The sequence below is a fragment of the Chiloscyllium plagiosum genome, chromosome 48 (genome assembly GCF_004010195.1).
Source record: "Chiloscyllium plagiosum isolate BGI_BamShark_2017 chromosome 48, ASM401019v2, whole genome shotgun sequence".
Taxonomy (NCBI): domain Eukaryota; kingdom Metazoa; phylum Chordata; class Chondrichthyes; order Orectolobiformes; family Hemiscylliidae; genus Chiloscyllium; species Chiloscyllium plagiosum.
In genome coordinates this window covers 5,153,432-5,166,603 of record NC_057757.1, presented here as the reverse complement: position 1 = coordinate 5,166,603, position 13,172 = coordinate 5,153,432, and the positions used below count along the sequence as shown (strand labels likewise).

The 13,172-nt window shown below is 43.8% G+C and overlaps 1 protein-coding gene across 2 annotated transcripts in view; it reads left to right on the top strand.

Moving 5' to 3' along the window:
* LOC122544340 (chloride channel protein ClC-Kb-like) overlaps positions 1-13,172 on the top strand; it is a 71,459-nt gene that overhangs the window by 14,455 nt on the left and 43,832 nt on the right. The window contains exons 3-5 of one of the 2 annotated variants that reach the window (XM_043683534.1): positions 2,387-2,515; positions 6,502-6,641; positions 11,546-11,623. In XM_043683534.1, the coding sequence (XP_043539469.1) occupies positions 2,387-2,515; positions 6,502-6,641; positions 11,546-11,623 (347 nt within the window). The remainder of the gene's footprint in view (positions 1-2,386; positions 2,516-6,501; positions 6,642-11,545; positions 11,624-13,172) is intronic. The other variant, XM_043683535.1, reaches the window with a different exon arrangement.

The window sequence follows — 13,172 nt, the reverse complement described above, 5'->3', positions numbered from 1 at the left end:
GGAAATCACATCACCACAGGAAATGACATCACCAACCCAAAGAAACCCAAACATATAAATAGAAAGCAGGAATCAGCAGCAGTGCTTCGCCTGGAGGCTCACTGAAGACGTTAACTAGTAGGGTGATGAAACATCTGGAAATGAACCTTCCAGATCAGTGAGCAAACCTACATCCAGAACCTCAACCTGAGCTACAAATCTTCTGAAAGGACCTAAGGGACAACTTTATCACACAGAGGGTGGTGCATGTATGAACTGAGCTGCCAGAGGAAGTGAATGAGGCTGGTGCAATTTTAACATTTAAAAGGCATCTGAATGGGTACATGAATGGGAAGGGTTTAGAGAGATATGGACCAAATGCTGGCAAATGGGAGTAGATTAATTTAGTATATCTGGTCAGCATTGGATGGGTTGGACCGAAAGGTTTGTTTCTGTGCTGTACATCTCTATGACTCTATGACAAGAGCAATGAGATAATGATGGAGCTGTTAGTTAGGCCACAGCTGGAGTACTATATGCAGTTCTGGTCACCCCACTATAGGAAGGATGTGATCACATTAGAGTGAGTGTAGAAGAGATTCACCAGGATGTAGGCTGGAGTGGAGCGATTCAGCTATGAAGAGTGACTAGGTAGACTGGGGTTGTTTTCCTTAGAGCAGAGAAGGCTGAGAGGGATCTATTGAGATCACAGAGTCATAGATTCATACAGCGTAGAAACAGACATTTTGGTCTGACTAGTCTACACCAACCATGTTCCCAAACTAAACTAGTCCCACCCGCCTGCACTTGGCCCATATCCCTCTAAACCTCTCCTATTCATGCACTATCCTCAAGTCTTTTAAACACTGTAACTGTACCCACATCCACCACTTTCTCTGGTGGTTCATTCCACACATTAACCACTCTCTGCGTAAAAAAGTTGCCCCCATGCCCTTTTTAAATCTTTCTCCTCTCACTTTAAAAATATACCCCCTAGTTTTGAACTCCCCCACCTTAGGGAAAAGACCTTATCTATACCCCTCATGATTTTATAAACCTCTGTATGGTCACTCCTCAACCTCCTATGCTCCAGTCAAAAAAGTCCCAGCCTATCCAGCCTCTCCTTATAACTCAAACCCTCCATTCCTGGCAATATCTGGGAAATCTTTGCTGAACTCTTTCCTTTTAATCCTTCAAATAACAGGGAGACCAGAACTGGGCACAGTACTCCAATGTCCTGTACAACCTCAACATGATGTATAAAGTTCTGAGAGGCATGGACAGGATAGATAAGGAGAAACACTTCCCCTTAGTATAGAGATCAGTGGCGAGGAGACACTGTTTTAATACCATAAAATATAGGAGCAGAATTAGGTCGCTCCGCCCATCGAGTCTGTCCTGAGATTCTGATAGGGCTAGGGTTCAGGTAATATCCTTTAAGGGGAGGAGCAGGAGGTTTAGAGGCGATTTTAAGAAAACAACATTCACCCAGAGGGTGGTGGTATTGTCTGGAACTCACTACCTAAAGAGTGATAGAGGCAGAAATCCTCAAGACATTTCAGAACTTTTTGGATAAGCACCGTAGCAAACTTGGCCATGGGCTAACTGCTGGAAAATGGAATTAGAATAGATGGGTGTTTGATGACCAACGGTGAACACAATGGATCAAGGGACCCCTTTCTCTTCAGTAAAATCTCAATAACTATGGATTGGGAAATATGATATGACACGATTGATAGATTAGATTCCCCTGCAGTATGGAAATGGTCCTTCAGCCAACAAGTCCACACCAACCCTCCAAAGAGTAACTCACCCTGACCCATTCTCCTACACTTACCCCTGACTAATGTACCTAACTCTATGGGCAATTTAGCATAGTCAATTCACCTGACCTGCACATCTTTGGATTGTGGGAGGAAACCAGAGCACCCCTAGGAAACCCACACAGACAGTCACCTGAGGCTGGAATCAAACCCAGGTCTCTGGTGCTGTGAGGCAGTAATGCTAACCACTGAGCCACTGTGTGATTGTCAGATGAGGTAATAAAAACCTGGCCTAATTTACAAGCAGTAGATGGCTGGGGAAGCCTCTATCTGCAGACAGATTTCATTGTTGTTGTATTCTGTTTAAGAGAGTTTACCTGTAAGGATTCCACATGCAATCTGTACACATTGTTGTGACTCTGTCTGCCAGTTAGACTGCTGTGGATCTGTAGACTGCACACACTAGTCAGTTGTTGCTGTAATGTCTACCTCATCATTGATAATGTGCTTTACAGTTCGAGATAAACTAGCCCACAGAGGTAATCGGATCTGGTGAGCAATTGATGGTTATCGTTAACAGGAACAACTTCTTGTAAAATTAGTTGTCAATTTTCACTGCCTCCTTCTTCTTTTCCCTGTGTCAGCCAACCTGTGGGTCTATGACACACTGGAAAATTATCGGTACCTGCAGTACTTCTCCTGGGTGCTTTATCACGTCATTCTCACCATGGTGTCCGCCGGAGTGGCCAAGTACATCTCACCACAGGCCGCAGGTACGTACTCTCTGCCACCATCCATGCCCCTGCACATCGAGTGGCACACGTGAGTCATCCATATGATCGCCCTTTGGGAGTTTTTGAGTTTATCAAATAGGAAAAGACTTGGATTATTTGAGGGGTTCATCCCCTTGAAGGGGTGCAGAGGGGCTGAGGGTCCATGAGTGGGGTCAGTGTGGAAGTGCGCTTTGCTGAGCTAGACTTCTCAAGCTCCGCAGCCACGTGTACTGTCAGCTCTGAGTCAAAGGGTTAGCAAATAGGACTGTCACTCCCTGTGCCTGATGAGGTGCTGTCTTCTGGCTGAGACATTAAACAGCGGACCAGTCAGTGTCATTGCAGATGAACGTACAAGAAGCCGGGGCCACCCTTTGCCGAAAGATTAAAGAAAGGTCTGAATTTATGTGGTGCCTCTCAGGACCATAAGACACATCAGAGGGTTTTACAGCTAATTACACACTTCTCGAAGGACAGTCACAGCAGCAGTGTGGGAGCATAGCAGCCAATTGGCATACAGCAGTGTGATAAGTGCTTGATTGAGGGACAAATATTGGCCAAAACATTGGTTGCATCTTTTAGAACCATCCAAGCAGAGATATTGATTCATTCTTTCCTGTGGCATGGGTGGGTAAGGATGACAGATTTCCTTTTCAAAAGGGCATCAGTGAACCAGATGGGTTTATTTTTTAAACAACAGTCAATGATAATTGTCATGATCAACATCATCATTTGTGGGAGATTCAAGATGGCGGCACTCTGAACAGTCTGCAGTGTTGGGCTCTGTGCCAAACCCCAGGCAAGGTGGGCTCTTACCTCACCCCCATTAGCTCCTCCCACCCAAGAGGAAAGTTTGTAATGTAAAATAGAGAGAATGCCTAGAGTCCTTTTAAATTAAGATTTGACAGATCTGGAGCTGAAATGAAAACATCCGAGGGAAGGGGAGCAAAGGGAACACAGCAGGCAGGGTGCTCTATTACTATGTCAGGTACACCCACAGCCTTGACCTCAACTCCCATGGCTGCGCCATTAAGTTCAGGGGAGCAACAGCATTTACTAACGGAGTTTGCAAAACTCCGTGACTAAATCGAGGGAGCGCTGGAACCAATTGCTGCCACGCTGGCAAAACATGAGCAGGAGATCCGGGCTTTGGATCAGCACATGGAGGTGGTGGAACAAAGGACCACAGGGTGGGGGGGGGGGGGGGGGGAAGCCTAGTAAATACGGGTATAATCACTGTTGTTCCTGTGGATGGGAGCCTTGGTGGAGGTGTGGCGAGTGGAGTAATGTAATATAGTACAATTTTAATTTTAGTGGGTTTAATTTAATTTAATGTTATTTTATTTAATTTGAGTTTATGCTAATTTGGTTAAGTTAAGTAAATATGAGACGAGTGTATCTTGAAGAATAGTAGGCAGTTTATTGTCAAGGTTACTGTAATATAATACAATAGTACAATATTATTTCTACCTTACTGAACTTTTATAACTTCTTTTGGTTTTTTTTGTAAAAGAGTGAAAACTTTTTTCAATAAGTATATACATCATTTGTACCGTAACACTAGAGTAGGGCTTCCCCCCCAAAAAAATGGTCAAGTCCCTCAGTAGAGACTCAAACTAAACATTTGGAGTCACCAGGATCAAGGCAATGATAATCATCACAAAGTCCCAGACGAGTACCTAGCAACTAGTGGGTGGCACAGTGGCTGAGTAGTTAGATTATTTAACTACTGAGCAGTAGCTGTTCCAATATAGAAATATCAGATAAACACACTCTTGGCAAAAAGACAAATTCAGAAACAGATTGCCTCACATGCAGTTCTCCAAACCAGGAGGAAAGAATATTGAAAGACAATTCTGGGAGAGAGAGTGTAGTAGCTGGGAGGGATTCACTGCCTTCCAAACCTGCTGAGACTACAGCAACAACAACTGAAAGCTAAACCAAAACTTCCTGGATCTGTGAGAGCTTGACTGCACCCAATCAGGCTGCTTCTACTATTCGAACTTTAAAAAAATACACCAAGGCCTCACAAGTTGTTTATCTTCTTATAGACTGCTTGGTACCTGTCCCTCAATCTCTCTCTAAAGGAAACCAGGACAAAACACATCTCTGAAAGCCATAGCATCATCACAACATACATGCTGCACAAATGCCAGGAAATGACCATCTTCAACAAGAAAGAGTCTAACCATTTCCTTTGATATTCAACAGCATTACCATCACTAAGTATCTCACTATCAACATCATGGGTTTAGCATTGACCAGAAACTGATGTGGTCCATGTACACATTGTGTCTACAAGAACAGGTCAGAAACCAAGAGTACTGTTGGGGTAACTTACCTCCTGACTGCCCAAAGCCTGTATTCATCTACAAGATACAGGTCAGGCGTGTGATGGAATACTCCCCACTTGCCTGGATGGGTGCAGCTCCAACGACACTCAGGACACTTGACACCATCTAGGACTAAGCAGTGATTAGCACTCCATCCAGCATCTTCAGCATTCATGCCCTGCACTACCAAATCTCAGCAGCGTGTACCATTTACAACATGCAGTGCAGAGATTCACCAAAGTCCTTTGACTGCATTTTCCAAACCTGTGACCTCTTCCATCTCGAAGAATAAGGCCAGTAGATGCATGGGAACATCACCACCTGCAGGTTCCCTTCCAAGCCACTCGCCGTCCTGACTTTGAAATATATTGCCATCCATTCAGTGTTGTTAGGTCAAAATCCTGGAGCTCCTTTCAAACAGTATGATGGGTGTTCCACAGACTGCAGTGGTTCAGGAAAAAAGCAGACCATCACCTACTCGAGGACAATTACAAATAGGAAACTAATGTTGGTCTTCCCAGCAATGCCCACATACCATGCAAGAAATTTTAAAATTGCTGGCATTTGTACACAACAACAGCCTCCACCCAACCCTCTACATCAAAACCTCTCTTGGCATCTCTGAGACATCCTCCTTTTGCAAAATTGAGGTCTACAAAATCATGAAGGGTATAGACAGGGTAGATAGAGATAGAGCTAACACCAATTGTTACAGCTAACCTGAGAATGCAACTTTTAAAAAAAAGGTTTTGTGATTTACATATGAAAGAAGTGAAACTATCACTGTATTCTAACAGATGAAAGACTCAACAGACAATCAAGGTATTTTTCAATGTATAATTTAAGTTACATCACACTGTAAATTTTTGCTATAAACTCTGTGCCTTACAATTGTGTCCTCCACTATCACCTGATTGGAAGCGAGTGTGCTTCCAATTAAACCTGTTGGACTATAACCTGGTGTTGTGTGATTTTTAACTAGATCAAGATAAGCTTTTTCCCAGGGTGAGGGATTCAATAATGAGAGGTCACACATTCAAGGTGAGAGGTAAAAGGTTTAAGAAGGATATACGCGGCAAGTACTTTACACAGAGGGTAGTAGGTACCTAGAATGCGTTGCCAGCAGAGGTAGTAGAGGCAGGCAGAGGTAGTAGAGGCAGGCACGGTAGATTCATTTAAGGGGTGTCTGAACAGATGCGTGAGTAGGTGGGGAGCAGAGGGATACAGATGCTTAGGAATTGGGCAACAGGTTTAGACAGTGGATTTGGATTGGCTCAAGCTTGAAGAGCTAAAGGGCCTGTTCCTGGGTTGTAAATTTTCTTTGTTCTTTGTTCTTTCTCCAGCATTGATAGGCTCAAGCCTTGCCCTTTCAGTCTTTCCTGATAGCTCTATCTAGTTTAGTCTTAAAGTGTGACCCAATAATCCATGATACCTTTGATATAACGGCTCCTAATATAATCTGTCGTCTGTTATTTCAGCTTAAAAAAAAGCTTAACACTAAATGAATGCACAGGTTGAAATTCCAATACATGTCAGAATATACTTTGCTCACCTCATTCAGATATGTATCAAGATAACTGACTGTTTTGTACATAGTGTCAATGCAGTTTTTTCTGTGGTCCTGGTATTTGTTTTTGGTTCCTGTTCTTGTGCCAGGGTCTGGCATTCCAGAGTTGAAGGTGACCTTGCGAGGCGTGGTGCTGGATGAGTTCTTTACCTTCAGGACCTTTGTAGCCAAACTCATTGGCGTCATCTGCACCCTGGCAGCTGGAAGTACCATTTTCCTAGGCAAAGTGGTAAGTGGGCACTGCATATCAATGGCATGTTAATTTCATTGCTAAGATACAGTGGTGAAGGGCATTGCTTAATCGGGTACCTGGAGAACCCACAAAGAGAGACTGCTGGAAAATGGGAGGATAGTAGCCAGAAAACTGCTGCGTTTTCACAAATGAAACTATTATCAAAAAATGTGTTTGTCTCTCATTTCATGTTTCATTAATTGGCTTGGGATTGAATTAACAGTGATGGCTGGTATGAGTTGTCCTTGCATCGTTGGAAGGGGTGGTTTGTGATGTTGTGGCCATTCCTCTATCTTACTGAGATCAACCCATGTTGTTAATGTTCATCATGCACTCATTATTATGCACTAGAAACTTAACTGGTCCACATAGGCTCCAAGAACAGGTCAGGAATTCTGTGCTGAATAACTCATTTCCTGACTCCCCAGATCTTGCCCACCATCGAGATGGAAAAGGTCAGGAGTGTGATGGAACACTGTCCATCTATTTGGATGAGTGTAGTTACAAAAACATTTAAGAAGCTCCATTCCATCCAAGATAAAGTAGCACTATTAATTGGCACCCGTCCACCATTTTAAACAATCACCCTCTCCGCCCTTGATGCTCAGTGTGTACCATCTTCAATGTACACTGTCAAAACTCATCTAGGCTCCTCTCGCCGCCTTCCAAACCCTCTACCACCTGGAACAACAAGAGCAGTGGATACATGGGAACACCATCCCCTGCAAGTTCTTCCCTAAGCCACTCAGCATCCAGACTTTTTGGCATTCCTTCAGAGTCATTGGATCAAATTCCCTCCTGCACTGTTGTGGACCTCCAGCTCATAGACTGCAGCAGTTCAAGAAAGCAGCTCACCGCCACCTTCTCGAGCACAATTACAGATGGACAACCAATGCTGGCTTAGCCAGTGATGCCTACATCCTATAAGGAACAGGCACGAGAAGAAGAAATAGGCTGAGAGAGTAATGAGCCTTGAGAATGTGTTGACAGCTGATTTGGTTGGTATTAATTCAATGTTATAAGACATAGGAATGGAAATGGGCCATTCAGCTTATCGGTGAGATCATTGCTGAAATCTGATAATCTTCTACTCCACTTTCCTGCCTTTTCCCACAATCCTTGATTCCCTTCCTGATTAAAAATCTGTCTATCTCAGTCTTGACTATACACCCACTCCAGCTTCTATAGCCATTTGAGGTGGATTCAGTACCATCTGGCCAAAGCAAATCCCCTTCCTCTCTGCTCGAAATAGGTGATTGCTTACTCTGAGATTGTGCCCTCTTGTCTTACACTCTCCCACAAGGCAAAACAACCCGTCCTCATCTACCCCATCAAGTCTCCTCAGAATCTTGTACATTCTCATTCTTCTACAGGCCCGACCTACTCAACCTCTCCTCATAAAACAACGCATCAACCTAATGAGGCTTATGTGTATTGCCTCCAATGTCAGTCTATTTTTCCTTAGATAAGCGGTCCAAAGCTGTTCACAGTATTCTAGGTATGGTCTGACTAGTGCCTTGTACAGTTTTTAGCAAGGCTTCCTACTTTTAATACTCTCTTCCCTTTGAAATGAAAGCTACTTCCTTACTCCCTGTAACCTTTTTGTGATTCATTCATGAGTGAGGATCTAAAATTTGAATTTAGGTTGCTGTCAGAAGCAACAAGTATATGTAGATTTTTATTAACCACAAAATGGTTTTTCAATTTAAAATACCACAACAAAGTGGCTGAAAGTAATGATTTGACTCTATAAACTTGTGCTGCTGTTTTGCTGGGTTAAGGTAAATGGATGGTAAGAGAATACAATGGATTTTTCATAATATGAATTATAAGACAGTAATTTGGTATTCGAACCAACCTCGAACTGCTACCATGACATGACGACTTACATAATTAAGAACCCTTTCCCAGGGAATATCATTGGATTAGCCTGTTGTCAATCACATCACCTTATTACAGTTGATTAGACTTTTCTTGTAATTAAGAACCCTTTCCCAGAAAATATCATTGGATTAACCTGCTGTAAATCATGTCACCTTATTATATGTGATTGGTCTTTTCTTGTAATTGAGGCTGTACTATCTCTTAAAAAACATATAAATAATGTGTAATTTTCGAATGTAATTGCACCATTTCTCCACTGAACATAGAGGTTTTTAACCTCCGTGCTGCTGGTCAAATCAGCGCCCGCTGCCTTAATTTATTAAACTGGTAACCTTGCTTTAAACAGACTGTACTCCTAGTGATTCTTTTGACTGATCTCGAACCAAGAGGCCCGTCTAGAGGGGTCCAGACTCACAAATCCTTCAGTGCTGCAGCTTCCTGCAGTCTTTCTCCATTGAAATAATATGCAGCCCCCTTGTTTTTACTGGAAAAGTGCATAAGCTCAAATTTTCCCCACATTACATCCCTTCTGCCAAGTTTTTGTCTTCAAGGGCGAAGTGGATGGCTCCTAAATGGGGGAGGGAACACACTATAGGGAAGTGTCACCATGCTCATTAACGCTCAGTTGAAATGATCCCTGTAATTAGGTTCAGTTGCCAGAAGAGATGAGCTATCATCTGCGTTCCAGGACTACCAGGGACTTAGTGCATGGGGAGCACAAAGGACATTTATAGTCTCATTCTTGAAGCACGGACCAGGTTTGATGGTACCAGCTGAGTTTCTTCTGCCCAACAATGTTGGATTCTGATTTCTGCTGGGCACCACCTAACCATTTACCATCAGAGTTTCCAGCAGAGATCTTTCAGGATTACTGCTCACAGTTTCCCAACACCCACTACTGACAGGCCAATTAACCTTTGTGGTATTATGATTAGATTCCCTACAGTGTGTAAACAGGCCCTTCGGCCAAACAAGTCCACACTAACACTCTGAAGAGTAACCCACCCAGCCCCATTTATCTCTGACTAATGCACCTAACACTATGGGCAACTTAGCATGGCCAATTCTCCTGACCTGCACATCTTTGGACTGTGGGAGGAAACCGGAGCACCCAGATGAAACCCACGCAGACACGGGGAGAATGTGCAAACTCCACATAGACAGTTGCCCGAGCCTGGAATCAAACTTGGGACCCTGGTGCTGTGAGGCAGCAGTGCTAACCACTGAACCACCATGCCCCCACTTATGGGCCAGGCCAGACCAGACCCCCTCAAAATATTGTAAGGTAGCCTAGACCCTAACTTTTTCCTATTCTAAAGGCAAATGTAAAGGGCCTGTGTTCCAGATGCAATGCGACTGGTCAAACGACCTGACGTTAAGCAAAACACAATTTATTCAAATACTATAGTTAAAATACAACACAAGAAAGGAGAACTTAGAATAACAATGCTAATGGAAGACTTAACAGAGTAATAGATGCAGTAACTATTACTAATTAACTGTTCCAATATAGTAACATCCCATAAACACACCCCTTGGGCAAAGTCAGAAAACAGATTTTGTCTCACATGCAATCCAGCAGCATAGGAAGAGAATCCCCAGATTTTGGCTGTAATCAAGAGAGGGAGAAAACATTTCCACTTCTTCAAGCCCAAAACAGCTGAAAGCTAAAACGAAGAATCCTGGATCAGAGAGAGCTTGACCACATCCAGTCAGGCTGCTTCTATTGTTCCAACTTATTTAAAAAACCCAAAGGCGTCAGCAAATTGTTTATCTTCTCATAGATTGCTTGACACTTGTCCCCCAATCTTTCTCTTAAAGAAACCAGGACAAAGCACACTCCAAATAGCCACAGAATCGTCACAGTGGGTACTTATAAAGTATGAATTGGCAAGATTGACCTGAGCAGTAGTGGCTTCTATAGGTCACTACAACAAAATGCCACCTGACTAAACAAATCCCTGGTCATCCTGCCAAATCCATTATTGGTTTATTTAGTGGTTTCTTCAAGTCAGCCTCCGTTACAGCCAAAGACTGAATTGCGATTAGCTTCCTTGAGATTATCTATGGTTTAAACTGCACCACCTTCAGTTGATACAAAGATCCATCCAATCACCGTTAATTTCCTGTTTACGAGTGTGATCCTGCTGCACAGCGATCCATGAGTGTGTCTCTACCCGCCAAGGTGCTAAGGATTTGACAAGTCAGACAGAGTTCTTCCACACTTTGTTATGTGGCTCAGTGTCTAATTATGTTCGAAGGTCACTCCTATAAAGATCTATGAATTGCTATTTTATTGGGAATGAATTTGAGTGTATAGAACGATATTGCTGGAGGTTAAAGCAGTAAGGGGCCCATTTGCAGAGCAGTAAACCTGGAAATAGCGAATCTTTACTGCCCACCTGCAGACATCCACCATTTCACAGAGCACTGACAGTGGACATCTTGTGCTTTTTAAAAGCACAATTGGACAGCACGGTCAAACCCAGCATTTGTTGCCAGTCTCGGGTAAGGATGGCAGATTTTCCCTCCTAACGGGCATTAGCGGTTTTGCAATGATCACTCCACCATTGCTGAGAGCTAACTTTCAATTCTAGATGGTTTATTAATTGAGTTTAAATTCCACCAGTTGCCATGGTGGGAATTGACACCGTGCTCCCCCCCACCCCCGAACTTTAGCCGATACCTCTGCATTACTAGTGATGTTACCGCTGCGGCACCATCTTCTCATGTAGTGCAGTGGGTGGTGTTCCTATCTCTGGATTAGATGCTCCACTGTGGAACTAGATGGCCACAGAATGTGTGTCACAATCTGGCCAAGTGATCTATAAATCCATTCAATATGCTGCTGGTGGATAGTAGAGAGTCTTCCAGTCAGATGGAACCATGTGTAGCTACGACACCACAGCCTGCTCCTGTTAAAAGACTCCATTCTCATTCTTGCATGCAGTACCAAGCTTGACCTTATCATTTGGGAGTGGCAGTAATTGCACTGACTGGCTTCTTGTTGTTCGCAGGGCCCCTTTGTTCACATGGCAACCATCCTTGCCACGTTGCTGGGAAAGGTCATGGTCAAATTCGCAGGAACCAAAGAGGTAAACCTGGACTAAGACACATTAGCTAGTAGGAATTCAGACACAACTGGATTAAACTGATCCTTGGTCATATCAATTCCACAGAATCCAAATGGACAAATTCTTCTCAGTTCAACCTGACGTCAAAGAATCCCATTGCATTCCCCACTGAGCTGAATTCCAATGGGCCCAGAGACTTCGATGTATAATCGAGGCTGGCACTACCCTCTAAAGGAGTGCTGCACTATCTGAGGGACAATCTTTCACCCAAGGTGTTAAACCCTTTTTGTGTTTGCCTTTTGCCAATCCCATGGGAATATTCTCATGACCTCTACCTCCACTGAAATTCAGCCCAATGGCACTGATCAAATAAAAGTTGGGGATTTTTTTTCCTGGAATCTCAGCTGTCAACCCTCAAACAAGCAGGATATCTGTCCACCCCCAACTCGTGGTACCCTCTGGCCAATGATAAATATCTGTCATATAGTCTCTTTGTTATCAAATGCAGGCCTCAGTGATCTCATCCCTGTGGGGCTAAGATAGAAACAGCAGGGGCCTGGACGTGCAGATCATTCAAATGTCAGAAACGTTGGGAAGGGAGTGCAGATCAGATCCGTGAGAATGGCTTCGGGGATGAGGAACTTCATTTCTGTGAATAGATTGGAAAAAAAGTGGGACTGTTTTCCTCAGATGGAGGAGGCTGACGGGAGATCTGATCGAGGCGTTCAAAATTATGAGGGGTCTGGACAGAGCAGACAGGCAGGACGACCCCACCTGTGAAAGGTTAGAGAATCAGCGACCACAGATTTAAGGTCATTGACAGAAGAAACAAAAGTGATAGGAGGAGAAAGTGGCTATACCTGCAATGTGCTGCCTGACAGCATGGTAGAGGCATCAAAACTTTCAAGTGAGTTCGATGCTATCTGCTAAGGAGTAACGAGGGAGGGGCCATGGAGGTAGGGGGTGCAGGGGGAGGCAGGAGAATAGCACTGAGTGCATTGCACATTCAGGGAGCTAGTACAGACATGATGGGCCAAATGGCTTCCTTCTGTCCTGCAATAATTCTATGATTCTGAGATGTACAGAATGTAACCAGAAGGGTTTTAGCTTTCAGATTTTTCCATCTAAAGGACTGGACTACAAGGGGTTAGATGTCAAGCTTCAGAAACACAAGACATTTGTTAGGCCATAATTGGGACAGCTTAGTGGCTCAATGGTTAACACTGCTGCCTCACAGTGCTAGGGACCCAGGGATCAATTCCACCCTTGGGGGACTGTCTGCATAGAAGTTTGCATGTTCGCTCTGTTTCTGTGTGGGGGTGCTCTGGTTTCTTCCCACAGTCCAACAGATGTGCAGGTTAGGTGGATTGGCCATTTAATTTGACCATACTGTCCAGAAGTATGCAGGCTAGGTGGGTTAGTACAGGCAATGGAGATAGGACGTGGGCACTGGATCTGGTGGGATGCTCGTTGGAGGGTTGATGCAGAACCAATGGGCTGAATGTCCTCTTTCTGCACTGTATGGTTTCTATGGAGTCAAGATGAGGAGTTCTGGGCATCAGATTTTAGG